Source organism: Talpa europaea (genome assembly GCF_964194135.1).
Source record: "Talpa europaea genome assembly, chromosome: 9".
NCBI classification, from domain to species: domain Eukaryota; kingdom Metazoa; phylum Chordata; class Mammalia; order Eulipotyphla; family Talpidae; genus Talpa; species Talpa europaea.
The window spans coordinates 114722153-114742554 of NC_140076.1; the positions used below are offsets into that span (position 1 = coordinate 114722153).

At 45.7% G+C, this 20402-nt stretch overlaps 1 protein-coding gene across 1 annotated transcript; it reads right to left on the reverse strand.

Moving 5' to 3' along the window:
• Nucleotides 1–501: 501 nt before the first annotated feature.
• Nucleotides 502–18613, reverse strand: LIX1L (limb and CNS expressed 1 like; the record flags this gene model as incomplete). Its single annotated transcript, XM_084242851.1, has 6 exons — nt 502–744; nt 1055–1132; nt 1420–1515; nt 6118–6258; nt 9289–9452; nt 18325–18613. The coding sequence occupies 6 exons, from the start codon at nt 18611–18613 to the stop codon at nt 502–504; spliced, it is 1011 nt and encodes a 336-aa protein (XP_084098977.1).
• Nucleotides 18614–20402: the final 1789 nt, after the last annotated feature.

Genomic DNA, 20402 nt, shown 5'->3' on the forward strand with positions numbered 1-20402 from the left:
GCGTGGTGTAGGTGAGGACATACTTAGATACTGGAGGAACAACCGTGTACTGAGCAGGCCCAGATCAAGAAAATCCAAAGCCAAAGGCTTATTTTTACCCTGTTTGAGCTGAGAAAGCAGGAGTAAGAGTGGGGCATTCTCACATTGTCCCCATTCAAGCATCCTATTATTTTTAAAGAAGAACCATGAACCCTTAGTCAGTCGTTTTGTGCTACTGAAATGCCTATACAGAGTTACTGGGAGTATAAGAGCCAACAAAACCCCAAAGATAATCTGCTCTCCTGGTACAGTGCAGTGGAGATGTTTCAAATAAAGCTATGTTCAAAAACTAGAAGTAAGAAACGGGATCTCTTAACAAATAGGAATCCAGGTATAGAATTTATACATATATATGGTTTTTTAAAGTATAAAATTGAGAAAGTATGTACAGAAATCATACTAAGTCTTAGAAAGGATGTATAAAAAAGGATTTGGAGAGGAGCGGGAGTGTGTGGTGTGTGCTTAGCAGTTGGATGGATGCATATTGCCCAACTGCCCAGCAGCCAGCACGAGAATATCTTTCTTCTCCTTATGGAAGCGCAGCTCCTTGCCTGCCAGCCGGGCTTCGTCTAGCTCCTGCTCAGTCGAGGCCAGCTCTCGAGACAGTGCCCCTGGCACGCTCTGCTCCCGGCTCACCCAGTCCAGTGCCATTTGGTGGCGAATATCATCGTCCAAGGCGCGGTGGGAGTAATGGGCCAGCACTTCCTAGAGTGGAAGGGCAACGCGTCAGTCACTGATGAGGTAAGGTTCATACCACACTGACCCGGCTGGGACCAGGAACTTTTGGCTTTGGAGTCCTAACTCAAGTCAGCCCTGAGGTCCCTGTTTTCCCTGATTATCAGGGAAAACTTACTCGTGTATCAGGCAAAAGAATCACAGTTATGATTTAAAGAGGAGTGAAAAGGGCACTTTCCGGTGAAAAGGGTTTTCAACATTCACAACCTGATAACCATCTCCTGCTTATTTGTAACATAGCAGCTACCACCAGACTCCCCTCGCCCATAGGATCTCTTACCTGCCGAGAGCACTGTCTTTCCCTCATGGCCTTAAGGCTGCCATTCCAGTGCAGCAGTTGAAAAACTGTCATTAGCTCCTGGAAGAAGATTGGACATGCCAGGACAGTGATTTTGTACGGGGAGGCTACATCAGATTACAGGGGAACAAGCCTTGTACAAAATATGTTTGTGGAAGCATCTCATATACCAATTCTGACATGCCATTCAGGGAAGAAAGGAATTTATAGTTTGAAAAATATTCTGACAACCTTCTTCCTTCCTTTCCAATGCAGTGCCAATGAGTTAGGGATTTATAGGAGGCATATGTAGGTATCAGCAGGCTGACCCATGGCACAAGGAGCTGCGGACAGAGGTGGAATAGTACCTGGAACTCCAACATTGACTTGCCCTTATTGGATTCCAGCATGAATCGGAAGGCACCAATCCCAGTATTTGGGTTATCAGCTTCCTCCCTGTTTCCCTAGTAACAGAGAGAAGGAAAAGACAAATAGATTTTCAATAAGGATTATCACTTCAGAAAGCACTATCCAGTAGAAATATAACACAAGCCATGTGTTTAATTTTAAATTTTCTAGTTGCCACATTAAACTAAAAATAAATAGTAAAATTAATTAATAGCATATTTTAACCTAATATATTCAAAATATTCTTTCAGCTGTAATTAGTATGAAAAGTAATAATGAACAACTTTGCATTCTTTTTCTTACACTAAGTTGTTGAAAGCTGGTATCTCTTTCACACTTATGGCACATTTCATTTCACACTAACCACATTTCAAGTGCTCAACAGCTGTGTATGGCTGTTCTGCTGGTCAGCAGAGACCTGTGAACTCCAAGATCATCAGGCATTTTAACTTGGAGCATAGAGAAAGGTGAATCTGATTTTCCGTGTCTTACACAGGGGGAGCACTGAGTCATAGAAGAGTCCTGGTTTGGCTACAACAGAAGAGCGAATTCAGTATGCAGAACTGGGTTAGCATAGAGGACAACCAGGCAAATGTATTTTAAAGGCAGAATATGGGAGCCATAAGCATGGCAAATTCTGGGTAGCAGTTTGGTTTCCGATACATTTGCCAATTTTGTCTTCTATTAGTCACACAACCTTGCAGGGGTAGAACTAAAATACACTGTCCTACCTGATACACTGCCCCATCTACAAGCCCAAGGTGTGCGAAAATCATACAGAGGAGAAGTTAAGAGCATGGAAGGGAGCGCCTGTTAGTTTTGTGAGGCTTCACCTCAGTTCCTCAATTTCATCTGTAAAATGGGAATAATCATACATCTACTTTATAGCATTATTTTGAGAATTAAATAAATAGTTTAGCAATTAGAAAGGCATAAATGTAGTCTAAAATTTTCAATCATATAAATTGTGGGTGCATTATTATACTGAATCTGGTATCCAGCTACACAATTCAAATCCACTCTGGTACTGGCTTCAGTCTGGTGCTATTTGGTGGTTATTTAACATTATTGGGGATAGTTCCAGATCCTGGGGCCAGATGAGACTTCTAGTTTATTCTGACCTTTATCTCAAGATGATCTATGGAAATAAGGCCAGAAGGCCACTAGGAACAGAGGGACTCGAATTTCTTCTCCTCCTCCTCCCCCCAGCCTCTTAAAATAAGAACTTTATTCTGTTCTTTTTGAGAAAGGGATAGAGGTCAGAAACACATAAAGTTATGTCTAAATTCAGGTTCACATGGGCACTTTCATGGGGCTATACTGTGTGTGTATCACCTCATATAAAGTCAAGAAATTAGTAAGTATACCATTAGTGCTAGCTTACTATTACTTGTTTTCACTGTGCTAGAATTAACAAGAAATCAGAACTACTCAAGATCAAGGCCTCCCTGGTGGCCTAAGGGTTAAAGTCTCAGCACTATCACTGCTATGGACTGAGTTCAGTCCCGGGCCAGAGAGCTGACCCACATGGTGCAGCAGAGTCTTGTCTGCTGCTCCCCTTAGCAGTGTGCTCGAGAAAATCTGCCTGTTCCCACTCTGTCTCTGGTGAATCGTCTCACCCCCACCCCAACCCCACACCTCTGGCCTACACCCCAGTTCTTCTACACAAAAAAAAAAGAAAAAAAAACTGCTCAAGATCAATCCATATTGTTTTGTGGCTCATGAGAACAACTATGACACACAAAATTAATCTTTGTGGTGAAGCAAAGATGGCAAAATTTGGATTTAGAAGTGAAAAGCGAGAGGGGGTAAGGAGGGAAGGAGTCTTCACTATTAGGATTTAGGGCTCTGAAGCAAGCAATCTTTTCATTTTGTCTATAGTTATTCAATATCACACCTTATTCTGCACCTGCAAATGTTTCCATGATATGACACATAGAAAATAATGATCATATCTATACCGGCAATTCGGTATACAGAGGCGGCTTCTGGCAGCCGGCATACTATGGGGCAAAGGAATACATCTGCCCCAAACCTTGCTCAGTCCCGAGGCTGAAGGCATCAGTATGCAGCATGTCTGTAACCTGCTGGAGTACACCAGGGGGGCATGACCCATCATTTGGGAGTCCCACTCATATGACACAGCCACACCTAACAGAAACAAGCTCCATTTATTCAATAAACTTTTAATCACAGAGTACTTTATAAGTGGTAGGAACGTTTGACTATAATTAGAAAGGAATTAGAGTTCATTTAATTCAACCTACTTATTTAACAAATGAGGAAACTCAGACCCACAGAAACTAGGTGATTTGTCAAAAGACATAGCATAATATGTCAGATTCAGAACTTTTAAAGAGCAAATGCAAAGAATGTAGACATCACTCTTTACCAATGGCTATGACCAAAATGAGTTATTCTGGAAAGTGGATATTACACTGGGAATTTAAAGAGGAATACATTAAATTCACAATTTTCTAGGTTAAAGAGGAACAGTGGCATGAGAATAATAGTTTGTTTCTTCAACATTTAACCCCTGGTGGCGCAGGGGTTAAGTCGCAGCGCTATCAAGCTATTTACCAGCCACTGGAGCATGAGTTCGATCCCTGGCCAGGGAGCTGACCCACATGGCACAGCAGACCTCTCCTGTCTCCCCACTGCTCTCATCAGCAGTGGATTTCAGTAGACCCACCTGTTCTGCTCCCTACTCTGCCTCTGGTAAATCCTGGCGTATACCCCAGTTCTTCTATGCATAAATAAATAAAAATAAATCTTAAAAAAAAAATTTTGGAGTAGACACTGCCAGTGACCTACTCAACATCTGTCCTCTTCTTTCTAGTATATAGAATCCTTATCTTGTTCTAGTGATCATCCCATGTGCTCAGGGAAGAGTGATTTTATCCCAACTCCAGTTGGTAAATCCTAATCTTTGATTTTAAGGTTGGAATTCTGGGCACTAGGAGGTTGAAGCAAGGTCTGCTGGAGGGCGTCTGAGAAGACTCCTTACTCTCGAAAAGATGGTCCCTGCCTGTCTCTGGGTGTACTTACATCTGTATTTAATGTCTGGAATTCTGTGGTCATCTGGTACCCTAAGGGGAGCATATCAGGACAAAGCCAGTATCTAGAGGCTACTGAGTCTGGAGAGAATTTGGGCCAGTAGATGATGACATCGTTGATCCGCAGTCAAACAGCCCTGAAATCTGTTCTACTTCTGGGCTTCCTGACACGTGAGATAGTAAATTTCCTTCCTTTACTTATTCCCTGAAGTTAATTTGAAGTGAGATTCTCTACTACTTGCATCCAAAGGGATCTAAACAGATGGCATGTGCTAAGCGCTTGAATATACTTTTATCTAGTAATTCTGTGTGATAGATATAATTGTATCCTACTTTACAGACAAGAAAATGAGACTTAGATTAAGTAATTTGCTCAGTTACATAGCCAGTAGAACCATATTTTCAAAACAATGAAATCAGAGCCCATGTCCATAACCACTGCTTTCTATAATCCAATGAATGTTTCATTTTATAATATGTTAGGTGACTTAGGAGTGACAAGTGTACTTTCTTAGTTTTAATTGATTTTCACAAATATGAAATTGCTTTTATTCCTCGAAGATACTGTTGGCTGAGACTAAGAATAATAGGAGTAAAACAGATGGGTCCTAGGTAGTAGAAAGTAGTCAATTTATGGTTTAAGGTGTTCAACACTAATGCACAAAAGTGGTAACTGAAGCAGTTTAGTATTTGTAATTACATGATAACTAAATGCAAAGTTATCAGAAAAAGAAAATTGTTCTGACTTTATCACCCTAACAATGAATTTGTGGCGAGGGAGGAAGAAAGCAGTGTTAAGGTCTAAGATGTACCTCTGAGCTAGAAAAGCCCATAAATTGGCTTGGGTTCTAGTCTTGGCTCTACTTACTAGCTATCTCACTTTAGATAAAACTTCCAGTTTAGCTTCCTCATCTGTAAAAATCGGGATAACAACAGTACTTAACCTCATAAACTTGTGAGGTTGTGAGGATGAAATTAAATACATATAAATCCCTAAAACAATCCCTGGCACAGGGTAATCATGCAGTTAGGGTTAGCTGTGGTCGTCATCATCGTCATAATCATCATTTGAAAGAACATATGTTCTTTTTAGAGAGTAAATAAGAAGGCTGCAAAAGTCAGCAGATAATCACTGAATATGAGAAACAGTCCCCCCTTTCTAGAAAGGAAAAAGGCAAGACATTGTATTATAAAAGTGTTCTTTATTCATAAGATGAAGTCAATGGGGCAGGAGACAAGTGACAATACAAACAATTACAAAAAAAAAAGAAGAAGATGAAGGAAGGAGGGACAGAGTCTTAAGCCAAATTTGAAAACTGCAAAATTCAAGCTCACTTTTTATTTTGGACTATCTCTAAAGTTGGATAAATCTTGAATTAAAGAGAGACAATGAGAGAGACAAAATATCAACAAACATATAACACACATACGTAATTAGAGACTGAGACAGAGCATGTAACACAAAAGAATGACAGGGAGTAAACAGAACAGAGATATAGTCTGGAAAGAACACAAGAATGTGCTCTGTCTCCAGTAAGTTACAAGACTGCCCAGCCAGCCAGCTCCCCCATCCCCCTCTCCTTCCTTCCAACTCCAACTTACATTGAAAGATGCCAGGGCCTCAGAGACACTCTTCTCAATGAACTCATCAGTGATTCTTCGGGAAGGATGTTCATTAAACACAGAGTTCATTAGTGCAATCTTTGCAGCGCTCCGCCGGGCTTCAGCTTTTGTGGGGCAAAACTAGTCAGGGGAGAGAGAGAGAGAATGTGTGTGTATGTTTGAGTACAGGAAGGAACAGTGGGAGGGAAACACTTGGGATAGAAAACACTTGGACACTCTTTGGATACATCAGTTTGTTCAACACGCTCTCCAAAATTTTTATTGTAAAATAGTTGAGGCATTTGGAAACCTAATTTTGATCCAACATCCTGAAGTCATTAAGGAACTGGAAATGGCTGTACTTCATACCAGCTTGAATGCAGAATGGGGAAGGCTGCTGAAGTCAGCATATAATCAGTGGATGTGGAAAATACCCCTGTTTAAACTGTCAACAGAATTAATTACTCAAAGCCAGATTCCGGCCAGCCTGTAAAGATTTATATCTTGTTTTCTTGTTCTGTAGACAGACAAGGTTTTTTTCATCCCTCTTGAAAATGTAAGATTAAAACAAAGCTGTGTCTAAAATGCTTCTGCAGAGGGGGCCTATCGTCTCTATCAGAAGCATCCTTCTGAGATTCTTGGACTTCACTTTTAGTTATGACAAGGCAATCTCTCCAATAATGTAGTGAGTCAAGGAGCTGACCCTGAACAGTCCAAGGTCTGAAGAAGGAATTTATAGTCTCTTCCCCACACCCACCCCCCAGTGGAATGCAAGGGAAAAAGGAAAACTGACATAAGGAAAGTAAGAAAAAAATTAAAAATTAATTCATGTTTTGTTTTTACATTGTACCCAACATAGGTAACAGAACAAGCCTGATTTTCATAAGTCTTAAGTCACCCCACTTCAGAGCCCTAGGCACCCCGGTATTCCTTTATAAACCATCTTCACTGGCTGGCTCCGAGGCCCCTGCGCCTTTATAGTTAGGATTAGGATTAGAGGAAGGAAAGTGATGTTGCAGTTTATAGGAGTAAACCAAGAAGTATCTGCTACCTAGCCTTCCTTAATATCAATAATTCTCAGTTTCCTTTGCTGACAGGGCTGAGTAAGCATGTGGAGCTTGGTACACTGACTCAGTCTTGCTTCTTCAATTTTTCCGTTTCTACCTTGCTCTCTATTTTTTAGCCTGCTGCCCACTCTACTGTAGATGCTATGTCTGAAAAGTCATCTATGAAGAAAAGTACCAGGAGAATTTCATCTGCCAAAGTGGATATAAAAAATACAAGCTATTTTACTGAATAGATAAAACAGATAATTTCACTGAAACATTCTGTTTAAGGAAATAACAGAATGATCTAGTTATGAATATCATCAAACAATCATCAAATCCTTAGTAAACAATATAATGAAACAGGAGAAGGAAAGAAAGATCTTATTCTCTAGAAAAGAAAACATAAACATTAGTCATCCCGGGCATACATATTTACTTCTTTGAAATGACTGGAGTTCTCAGGGAAAAAAAATACAGTCATCTGTTTTGAAGTGAAGCTTCTTCCTTAGGGTTATTTCTGTTTGAGTCAAGAGCAGAGCTGCAGTGGCTCATTAATGTGGTACGTTTATTAGGTGCCTGCTCTGTGCTGGGCACTGAGTTGGGGGTAGGGATTTAAAACTGAACAAGACGCAGCAGACCTCTCCTGTCTCCCGGCTGCTCCCCTCAGCAGTGGATTTCAGTAGATCCACTTGTTCTGCTCCCCACTCTGTCTTTGGTGAATCCTCTCACCATGCCCCCTGCACCTCTGGCCTACACCTCAGCTCTTGTATGTATAAATAAATAAATAAATCTTAAAAAAAATAAAACTGAGTGAGAAATTTTTTTTAAAAAAACTGAACAAGGACCTCCCCGGTGGCACAGCGGTTGAGCGCTGGGTTGCGAAGCTGCCCGCAGCCTCTGCAGCGCCAGTTCGATCCCCGGCTGCTCCCTGGCCACCGGAGGAGGGTCCCACATGGCGTGCAGACCTCTCCTGCCGCCCGCTGCTCCCCTCAGCAGTGTCCTTCGGTCCTTCTGCCTGCTCAGCTCCCCGCTCTGGCTCTGGTGAATTCTCTCACCCTCCCGCGCTTCTGACTGTACCCAGTGCTTGTATAAATAAATAAATAAATAAATCTTAAAAAAAAAAAAAAACTGAACAAGAAAGAAGACAGACACCATCTCATCTCTGCCTCCGTGGAGCACCTAGGAGAATGAAAATCAATGACCATGTGTTGTGGTGAGAGAAGTGATTAGGGAAGTTCAAGGTGCTACAGAAGCATTTAAGTGGAGGTTGTGACTTTAAGGGTTATACAAACCATCTATATGTAAAACAAAATGACAGTGTCTATTCTCTAAATTCCTATTTAAAGTCTAAGTTGACATTTCAGAAGGCAGAAGGCTGCCTTCCTATTTGCAATGTAAAATATCCACCTTTGATGATACTATTCACACTAGTCAAATTTCTCATCACTCTATAATAGCAACCACTCTTTTCATCATCATTTATTATGACAGGAATTTCATATAAATGTAGAATGCTAATACTAAAAAAGACTTTGGAGATAATTTAACCTATCACCTTCATATTATAGGAGAAACTGAGGCCCAGAGAAGTTTTCTGAATTGCCCTTCAGGCAGGCAGTGAAATGAGGATTTGAATCTTCTAACTCTTAGATCTGAGTATGATTTCTACCAGTCATAGCACCTCCCCTTTGATCTCTCAGAAAATCTAAACATTGCTTTCTTCAGTAACTGCTGAGGAAAAAGAACTGAGATGAGGAATATTACCTCTGTAACCTCCACATGAGATGGTAGAAAGTTGGAAAGCCAGATCAGAGTGTGGATTAGGAGCTGGTAGTCTGATGTGCTAGGTACAGACATATTCATAACTGCTCAAATTCAAAATGGGTGTGTTTTTGCAGGCTGAAAGAAAAGTATGCTATGTTTGTGTGTGTATGTGTGTGTGTGGGGGGGAGGCAGGGTCTATTGCGCCTCAGATGCTTATCAGAATGATTTTCCTAGAATAGGGTTAGGTCCTCAAATACGTGATTTCAGAGAGAGACTAAACGGGCAAAATGACGGAGAAAGTCTTTATTACCACACTATAAAGTATTTCTCTTTGCTCCTGCCGACTCACAATGCTTACCTGGAAGCTCCCAAAGCAACTTCCCCCCGGCAGGGTGACATAGCAGACGTAGGGAGGGCTGTTGGAGGGAACCATTTCATAAACTACTAGGGCCCCATTCTTCAAGTCAGCCCCACGGGACTGTTTCATCTGCCAGAATTCCTGAAGTGCCTCCACCACATTCACTACAAAGAGAGAAGTAGTTCAGTTTAGCAGTGAGAACATCTCCACGTTGTGCTGCATTCAATATATATCTGTACTGAAGATACAGCACCTGCACCCACATTAGGAGTCCACCGTCCTCGGCGCCTGTCACCATTTGAAAGTGTTTAAATGAATGAACCTAGAGTGTGATTAAGGCCACTGGCCTAGGAAGACCATAGTGTGGTCCCCCCACCTCTCTGGTTCATATTTTGATTAGTTCTAGACACCAAAGGAGAATACCTTAAATACCAGAGGCCAAGTTTCCAACGCCAGCAGCCCATTATCACTGCCTGATGTAGTGAAGGTAGAGAGTCCATGACTCGTCAGCTTGGCTCGGCTATAACCACCACAGGAAAATAAGCTCTGACGTTTACTGAGCGCTCACTGGATGTCGGGCATTCTCTAAACTCTTTACCCACTTAATCACAACAAGCCTATGAGAAGTACTTGTAAAAAATCCCCATTTTACAGGTGAGAGAAATGAGGTACGTATGGGTTAAACACCTTGCCCAAGGATGTAACAGATAGAAAGCAGCAGAGCAAGAATTCAAACCCAGGCAGTCAATGCTCTTAACTATGATGCAATATTGCTATTCAAGGCAATATGGCCCTAATCACCATTCTCAAGCCTGTGCTTCTGGTGTGCAAACCTATAGCCAAATTCCCTTTTCATCCTACAATACTATGTGTAAAATACAAGAAAAAAAGGGACAGCGGGGAGTGCACATCTCTCTTCCGAGGCTTTTCCGAGGCATAAATGATTTTGGAGGAATATATATTGAGAGATACTCCTCCACACATCTCTTATATTTCTTTCTATCTTGCTGGATTCCTCAAGATTTCAAGGCCCTGACTGCTCTTTACTTGAGCCATTTCTCAGGGTTGTGTTTGCAGCAAGAAACCTGAGAGATGACGTGATGTCTGGGACAAAGACTGAGCTTGTTATTGCTTGCTGTAAAATGGAAGTTTCCCAAGATCAGTTTCTCTCCTGCAGTGCAGCCAGTGGCCTGCGTCCTCCACTTCAGGCTTGGGAGGCCCTGGGAACCCATGCAAACAAGCACGCTACGTGCTGTGCTGTGAGTAATACAGTCCTTTGTCTCTGACCCAGAAGTCTCTTGACTTCTGCCAGCATCCATGAATCAGGAACCAACTAATTTATTAGTTAAAAGGTAAAACCAAACTCCAGAGCCAATATTGTACTCCAGAACAATTTTCCTTAATCCCAATGTTGGGCTCATACATTCCACAAATATATATCAAGTACCTACTCTGTAGGGTACTGGTGGGTGCCAGGCTACAGCAGTGGGCAAAATCATGTTCCCTTTCCTTGTGTAGCTTACAGTCTCCTGAAGGGGAAAGGTAATTTAACCAAATAATCTCATACTAATAAAAAATTGCAACTGTGTAAGTATTATAAAGGAGTAGTACATGGTGGGAAATGTAGGAGCATCTGAACTAGTTAAGATGGTCAAAGAAAACTATCCTGACAAGCGATGTTTAAGCTGAAATAAGTAGGAATTCATTGGGCAAAAAGATGAGAGGAGACTGCTCTGCGCACAAGGAGGGTGTGTGCCAGGGCCCTACCGCTGCGGGAACTTGCAAATAGACTAGTGTGACTAGAAAAGACGGGGGGAAAGCGTAACGTGGGGTGACTGGAACCAGAGGTCAGACCAAGCCCGTCTTACAGGCCATGGTAGAGTATTTATTGTCCTTACTCCATGAACAATGAGAAACCACTGAAGGGTTTTAAACAGAAGGAGAAATAAGATCAGTTTACCTTTAGAAAGAATAACTCTGGGGCCTCCCCTGGTGGTGCAGCTCTGGGCTGCGAGGCAACCCGCAGCCTCTGCAGCTACAGAGCTACGATCCCCGGCCACCAGCGAGGGTCCCACATGGCGCAACAGACCTCTCCTGCTGCGCCTGCTGCTCCCCTCAGCAGTGTATTTCGTCAGTCTGCCTGTTCTGTTCCCCGCTCTGGCTCTGGTGAATTCTCTCACCCTCCCGCGCTTCTGACTGTACCCAGTGCTTGTACAAATAAATAAATAAATCTTTAAAAAAAAATAATTCTGACTCTAGAGTTGCAAGCATTTCAAATGTATTTAGCTAAAGACATTTAACTCATAATAATAAATTATCACACACATTCTCCTGTGCCTTCCAACATGACTACAACAAGGACTCATGCATCCTTCTATGTCGTGTTAGTTCAGGTCGGCCAAGGAGAAGCCCCTGAGATGGGACAAATAAGCAAAGCGTCACTGAGGACAAAGTAGGAGAAGGGAGAGTGTGTTGGAGATCTGACACTGGTGGAAGGAGAGGGGGAAGGAAGGAGGTTTGGACAGGAGAGCCTGCAGTTCTCCAGCCAGAGGAAGCCCACATCTCCCTCGGATGGTTCCTCAGTTAGTAGCTCTGCTATGCCCAGTCACTGGCTAGGAGCAGCCTGAAGGATGTGTGGCCTCAGTGCCTACATGGACCAAAGGGGAGAGCTGCCAGTTATGCTCCCTGCAGCAGGAGGTAGCACATTTTCATGGCTGCCACACACATGTTAACAAAAAACTGAGCATTTAATTGGTGCAGAGCTCAAGTGTAGGCATTGAAATGCAGAGGTAAATAACACACATTGCCTACACAGCAAGGTGTTCAAAACCAAGTGGCCAGCACTAACAGTTTCTCACCTGCCTGTAACTGAAGCATGCAGTCCTTGTACCAGGCAGAGTCTGAGAAGCAGTGTAAGTTCTTATCTAGTCCCCTATATTTAACTGACTTTTTAGAACATCATTTCTCCATTAAAAGACAGCAGAAGAAGAAACTCTCTCTTTCCCACCCTTAATTTTGGCAGGGGCTTTTCAAAGGTCACTGCTGCCTAGAAAGCTTAGCCATCTTTGTTCTTTCCACTGAGGTTTTCTCAACCCAATTTCCCTCTTTGAGACAATTTGGCACAATGGGCTGGGTGACAGCTCTCCTGGCATGCAAACAACAGGGAGAATATTGAAATAAAGGGAAGGGGAGGAGCCCACTAGAATGGGGAAGGTCCTATTGAAGCACGTAAGTCCATTCTTGAGCCAGTTAAATTCCTCTTGGCACAGAGTGCAGGGCTACTTTTCAATGATGACTCAAAGCCGAAGGAAATAGGGAGTCTTATTTCAGAAATGTGGGTATGAAATGGGAAAATGGACAGTGTGGTCGGGAAAACAGCAATGAGCTGTGATCTGCATTTGAAAATTCTCATACACTGATTCAGTTTTAGAGCCAAAAGGGATTTTTAAGAGCCAAAAGGGAGTTCAGAGATCATCTAGTTCAGCTCAGGTGAAGAGTTGGGGCTTGAAGGTAGAGATCCTGATGCCAATGTTTTTTCCAATTTGGAAATCTTAACCCAGGTTCAAGGTCCAGTTCATGGTTGAGTGTAAAACCTAGGGAAATTGTATGTGCACTTGATTATTCATATGTGTAACCATGGATATAATGGTTTACACCAGCATGGTTAAAGAACAGTGAGGTGGGAAGTAGCAATGACTGAGACCTACACATCCGACAGTGGGGATTGCCATTTGAAAGTCGCTGACAGAATACTGGGTTAAAAGGGACAACAAAGACTAAGATAATGAGGAACATTCAAGCACTTATACCACGATGTCGAATAACTACAAAAAAAGAATGTTTTTATTTTTGCCCTTGGAGATAAAATATTAGATAAATATCTAAGTGGGATGACAGTAATAACATTAAAACAAAACATGAAACTAGAGTAAATGTTTTATATCATAAGAGTAAATATAATTTTGTGGAGGGAGCATGGATAAATAGATAATAAATATATACTGAAACTGGGAGGGGAGGAGGCGCTCCCTGACCATACAGGATGGCTAGAACAGGCTGGCTTCACTTAATTTACATTATTATGGAAGAAGGGAAGCTGATTAAAAATTTTTCATCTGGGGCCTCCCCGGTGGCGCAGCGGTTGAGCGCTGGGTTGCGAAGCTGCCCGCGGCCTCTGCGGCGCCGGTTCGATCCCCGGCTGCTCCCCGGCCACCGGAGGAGGGTCCCACATGGCGCGCAGACCTCTCCTGCCGCCCGCTGCTCCCCTCAGCAGTGTCCTTCGGTCCTTCTGCCTGCTCTGCTCCCCGCTCTGGCTCTGGTGAATTCTCTCACCCTCCCGCGCTTCTGACTGTACCCAGTGCATGTATAAACAAACAAACAAACAAACCAGCAAACAAATAAATAAAAGCATGCCTCTATTAAAAAAAAAAATTTTTTTCATCTGACATTTCCTATTTCAATTTGTAGAAAATACCCCTGAATAACCCAGAGTGCACAGACTCCTGGAAAAGAGGCATTGCAAAGGGATAGTGGCTTTGGGAGAGGCCTAGAATAGGCTAATTAATGGCCCCTGCCAAGATATCATGTCCTCTTCCCTGGAACCTGTGAATGTTACCTTATATGGTAAAAACTGCAGAAGTGATTAAGACAAAGATCTTGAGATGGAGAGGTTAGCCCGGTGGGCCCTAACTGCATTCACAAGCGTCCTCAGGGATGCAGAGGGAGATGCGGTGAAACACAGAAGAGGAGGCCCTGTGACCAGGACAGGCTGGTGTGATGCAGTCGGGCCAGGATGCTGGCCCACCTGGAAGAGGCAAGCCAAGTGGAGGGAGCACACACCTGTCAACGCCTGCTCTGGCCACTGATACTGACTTTGAACTCTGGCCTCCAGAACAAAGAAAGAATAAATTTCTATTGTCTTAAGCCACCAAGTTTGTGATAACTGTTAGAGCAGTCACAGGAAATGAATACCGGGGTCTAATCCAACATTCCTAAAAAATGAAGATACTGCAGCCAATCCTTTTAACTCCATAGCCACGGGCAAAGACGCTGTCTGTTATTCTGAGGGAAAGGAACAACTAAGCAGAAAATACTGCACAAGATTCATTTGCTCAATCTAGCAGAGTAACCAGGCAAATTTTCTAATCATGTGACAGTATTGTGATACAAAGGGAAAAAAATCATCAAAAAAAAAAAAAAGAAGAAAAAATAGGTTTGAAGAGGGCAAAGCAGAAGCTGCAGAGCAAGGAAAATGACTTCGTCATTCCATCCATCATGGCAATTTAAAGGCTGCTAAGGTCCAACATTAGAAAAAGGGGTTTATATGCCAGGGGGGAGCGGGGCAAAGGAGATGGTGCCGCTAACAATACCTATCCTGGGCATTTCAAAGCATAACAATAGTAACCACTTGAGTCCTATGTTCTATGTGCTTTACATTCATTAACTCATTTAATTCACATAAAACCATCAGGATAGGTATTATAATACCTGTTTTACAAAAAAGTGAACAAGTTGGGGCCTCCCTGGTGGTGCAAGGGGTTCAGATGCAATCTATGAAGCAATCCGCAGCCTCTGCAGCACAGGTTTGATCCCCAGCCAGGGAGCTACCCACATGGCACAGCAGACCTCTCCTGTCTCACCTGCTGCTCCCCTCAGCTGTGTATTTCTGTCAATCTGCCTGTTCTGTTCCCCACTCTGTCTCTGGTGAATCCTCTCACACACACACCACACCTCTGGCCTGTACCCCAGTTCTTATATGCATAAATAAATATTTAAAAAAAAGTGAACAGGGCCTCCCTGGTGGCAGAGCAGTTGAGCGCTGGGTTGCAAAGCTGCCCACAGCCTCTGCAGTGCTGGTTTGATCCCTGGCTGCCAGGCGAGGGTCCCACATGGTGCGCAGACCTCTCCTGCTGCCCGCTGCTCCCCTCAGCAGCGTACTTCGTCAGTCTGCCTGCTCTGCTCTCCGCTCTAGATCTGGTGAATTCTCTCACCCTCCTGCGCTTCTGACTGTACCCAGTGATTGCATAAATAAATAAATAAATCTTAAAAAAAAAAAAAAAGTTAACATGCTAAGGTACAGGCCACAGTGGCAGAGCCAGCCTCCAAAGCCAACCCTCTTCCTATTTCACTGTCCTGCCGTATTGCACCATGAATCCTCATACATGCTCTGAAAAGTGGGCTGTGAGCTCCATGAAGGCAGGGACTGTGTATCTGTCTTGTTCACCACTGACTGCATCTGGTGATCAGTAAGTATCTGATAAATGAAGGAATGAAACAGGTGAAGCCTAGAAAGATTAAGCAATTTATCCAAGATCATAGAGCCAGGATTTGATAGGACCAAGTTCTCTGATTGCAAATCCTATGTGCTATGAACTGATTAAGATCCTACAGGCTACTGAGTTCTATGTGTCTCTCGGGGAGGGGAGGGAGAAGAAATGGGACAAACAGGTGAAATATGTTATTTTGTATAAATGTTTAAATTCTACAGGAATGAAGGTAAATCTAAGGACTATGACTGGAAAAGATGAATCCGGAATAGTCAGGAAGGATGTGAACTCAAGATGATTCAGTAAAACGCTGCTGAATCTGGGAATGGTCCCGGCAAAGACCACAGTAAATTATATTCAGGGGAATAGAGCCAGCCCCCAAGTACTATGCCATCAGTCACAAGGATGTGTGGGTACATGCCAATGGCAGCTTTGCCTATTAATCGAAGCAGAATAAGTGATTCCATGTGGCGAAGGACTTCTGAGCCAAATCAGCAGAGACTCTGCTTGCCTGAAGCTGAACTACCTGCCAAACTTTCCCAAAGCACTGGCTGAACACCCAGACTGGAAATGAGAAACTCAAGAATAAAAAGGACTGTGGTGGGAGGTAGGGAGGTTGGAGGAGAAAATCACTGCAGAATCTGAAGCCTTTCTAAATTTGTCAGTACAATACCCTTGCTCCTACGTCCTTCTTACAGAAATGATAAAGTTTTTATAGGATGCTCAGTTTAGAAGGCAACCCAGAGACTCTCCAGGTAGCACAGACAAGAAAAAGGATTCATTCTGCTACGCTTTTAATAAATGCCTGTAAGTTTCTCAGGTGTAGGGTTCAGATTTAGGATGATCACTCCTGGCTACTCCTACAGCTTACGGCAAAGACCTTCCCTTGGTCTCAGCATAAAGAAACCTGTGGCATTGGGACAACAGACGGTGGCATTTCCATCATGTACTTTGCTAAGTCTAGGAATTGAGCTAGAAAAACAACTATATTTCTTCATGATCTGAACCATATGCATTTGTATTTCTAACACCTAGCAGTGTACCTGTCCCATGGTAGGGGTTCAAAGTGTTGAAGAACAGGGCCTCCCTGGCGGCACAAAGGGTTAAGATGAAACCTATGAGGCTGTCCGCAGCCACTGCAGCACCAATTCCATCCCAGACCAGGGAGCAACCCACATGGTGCAGCAGACCTCTCCTGACTCGCCCGCTGCTCCCCTGAGCAGTGTACTTCGATCAGTCTGCCTGTTCTGTGCCCTACTCTGTCTCTGGTAAATCCTCTCAACCCCCCCCCCACATCTCTGGCTTGTGCCCCAGTTCTTGCATGCATAAATAAATAAATCTTAAAAAAAAACAACAACAAAGTATTGAAGAACAAAGGGAAACTGGTGGTAAACGTATCACTGGGCACATATAGCAAAGGGATATCAAAAAATCTGTACTCATAGGAATCTTTGGGTTAACACCATAGTATTAAACGGTGGAGACTATGTATGAAGTATGTTTTCCCCAAGGAAATATGAGCCAAAAAGTTTGAGGTTAACACTCATCGTTTTCAAGTACATATGATGTGTCAGGCGCAGTGTCTCATAACCTTTAAGGAAACTGAAGCTCAGCCAGGTTGAGTCCCTGCCCCAGATACATCAATGGCAAGTGACAGAGATTTACTATGGAATTTAATCCAGATTCTAACGCCAAAGCTGGTGTGTAGTCTTCACTACATTTTTATCAGGAAGGGGAAAAAAAATCATTACTGTGTATAGAGAAAGCTCTACCAATTTCTATTACTGTTAAACCAGAAAGACACTGTAACCTCCAAATCAAGCAGCTCCTGACCAAGCAGAGAGAACTGGTGTCTCAGAAATTCTGGATCGTGAGTGGGATGTGGGGACGCACATCTGAGGAGGCGTGAACCTGTTCCTCCTCACGTACAGTGCCGTGAACCAGTGTTCCTCAAGTTAACTAATTTAAAAAGGAAATTCTGCACCTAAACTCTGTACCCCACACGCCTTGCTATATATTATATATTCCTTCTTACACTAAAAACCTGGAGCTCAAGCTCAGTGCGCTGGCCCAACAAAACAACAAAGAAAGTCCTCACCTCCCCCTTCTCAGAAACCCTAGAAATGGGGCATTTTTAAGATAAGGATTTCAAATGGAAGTTGGGCTTCTGCCTGGCTGGTGTCCACATAATTTAACACTGAGAGCCCAGCCTGGGATTTATCCTCAGTTCCTGGCAAGGGCCAGGAAAACAGAGCCCGCCAGCCTGAGAGGCCTGCGCTGCGAGGCTCCCCACTGGAAAGGACCCCAGAGTGAGGGGCTCAGCCTCGGGGAGCCGGTGCGGGCTCAGTGGCAGGGGCCCAGGTTTAGAGGCCCAAGAACTCCCAGTGACTGGTGGAGGCGCCCCCACCCCCCGGCGCAGCTGAGGCTGCACTGAACACCTCCAGCTTTAAATTAAGAAAATAACTGAGGCGCCCACGTCCAGGGGCCAGTGCTCTGGGGCCCGGGGTGCCACCGAGGAAAGGCTGCTGGGAGGGGGGGAGAGGAGTCGGGGATCCGCGAGGACGGGGGGCGCCACACAATGGGGCCGCGCCCCCGACAGCCGCGCGGCGCCGGGCGGGGGCTGCGGATGGGGCCCCCGCCCGGGAGGGGGCCGGGCCGGGCCGGGCCGGGCCGGAGCGCGCCGGGCTCCGCGGGGGGCTCGCGGGGGCAGCTCCCCAAAAGGAAATGCAGCGGGCGCGGGCGGCGCAGGCCGGGCCCGGCGCGCACTCACCTCGGCCGTAGCCCTGCGTGTGCTTGGCGAAGCTCCGCACCACCGCCTCCACCGCCTCCCGCAGCACCGCGGGGCTGCCGGCCGCGCCGGGGGGCAGCGCCAGCCCGGGGGCCCCCGACAGCAGCAGGGGCGGCGGCGGCGCGGGGGGCGGGGGGGCCGGCGGGGGCGCCCCCGGGGGTGTGGCGGGGGCCGCCGCGGCTCCGGTCACCCCGGGCCGCAGCGCCCGCAGCGTGCCCCTCCCGCCGGCGCCCACGCCCGGCTGCAGCCGCTGCGCCCGCACCGTCTCCATGCCCGCCGCCCCGGAGCCGCGCCCCGCGCCCGCCCCCCGCGAGCCCGCGGCCCCGCGCCCCGCCCGCCGCCCGGGACTGAGGGCGGCGCCGGCCCGGCCGCCGGCGGGGGCGGGGCGCCGGGCTGCCAATCACCGGGGGGCGGGAGCTGGCCCGCTCCGGCGCCGCCATTGGCCGGCCGCGGGGAGGGGCGGGTCCGGGCCGCCAATGGCGCGGGGAGAGCGCGGCCGGCGGCCCGCGGAGCAGCCCGGGCTCCCGGCCCCGCGGGCGCTGCGGAGCCGGCCCGGCCCCCGGGAGGCGGCTGCGGGCGCGTCTGGGGGGACTGGCAGACAGTGAGGGAATTCGTGGAGACCGTTCGTTCCACCGCCTCTTGTTCTAGCTGTCGATGAGGAAACCGGCTCAGTGATGCGAGTGTCCGAGGCTGTTGGCGGCGGGCGAAGGCCCCCGGGGAGGGACATTTCAGGAGCATGGACTCAGCGGGTGTGCAACACCGTGCAGCGTGCAACACCGTGCAGCGTGCAACACCGTGCAGCGTGCAACACCGTGCAGTGTGCCTGTTTAATAATCACAGCCACTCTAGGTTTTATTGTAATATATAAGGACCAGATAGATCGCCCAAAAGAAATAGCTGGGGGGTGGGGGGTCAGACATATTTTGGTCTTTCATTTTACCTCATTATTGAGTAATTTTCTGATTTCACCTACTCTAAATTGGGGGAGGGAGTAAGAGTGGAGGGCTGCATCCTCTCCCTCCCGTTAGAGGAAGGGTTAGAATATAAGCAGAAAATCAGGAAACTTCGAGTTTGAGGGGCCAGATTAAGATAGGTACCCTTGTTCATGGATCAGTTAGGTTGGGTTCCTCTGGTTACTCTTACACGCACACACACACACACACACACACACACACACACACTTGTCAGTTGACCCCTATACCATTTTTACCTAGGTGAAGTTATGTACTGACTTTTTCCTCTCTCCCTCTCCTTCCCTCCCCCAATCTTTTTTAAAGATTTATTTATTTATACAAGCACTGGGTACAGTCAGAGGTGCGGGAAGGTGAGAGAATTCACCAGAGCAGGGAACAGAACAGGCAGACTGACGAAATACACTGCTGAGGGGAGCGGCGGGCGCAGCAGGAGAGGTCTGCACGCCATGTGGGACCTGCGCCCCGTGGCCACCGGGGATCGAACCAGCGCTGCAGAGGCTGCGGGCAGCTTCGCAACCCAACGCTCCACTGCTGCGCCACCGGGGAGGCCCTCCTCCCCCAATCTTTCTGTCCAACCTACAGTGGCTCAGAAATCAAAGGTGATGAAATAGCCAAAAATGGAAGAAAATGAAATTCACCTGAGGAGATGAAAGTTAGAACCCCCCCCCAAGGAAAAGCTGTGAGTGGTCACAAAATAGGAAGCTTGAAGGAGGGACAGTTAATCTGCTGGGTTATATCTGTGGGTGATGGAGGGAATCTGTGTAGGAATCTTAAAGAATTGAGGATGAAAGTAGGGGAGCCTAGGGGATATGAAGCCTGTCAAATACCTTATAAAATCTTCAGGACACTTGCTTTTTCAGTCTCCTGGGAAGAAGGTGGCTGGTACCCCTAAGTATCCCCTAGATCATTATAGCTGTAGTTAGCATGACCCCCTCCCCATTCCTCATTTCCCCACCCTCCCAGGCAGAAGTGAAAAAAAAAACAGAGATTTCTGAACACATTTATTTGATGTCAAGTGGAGAGAGGAGTGATTTAGGGTCAATCCCCACTTCTACCTGTGGGGGTGTTCATAAGCTCAGACAGACA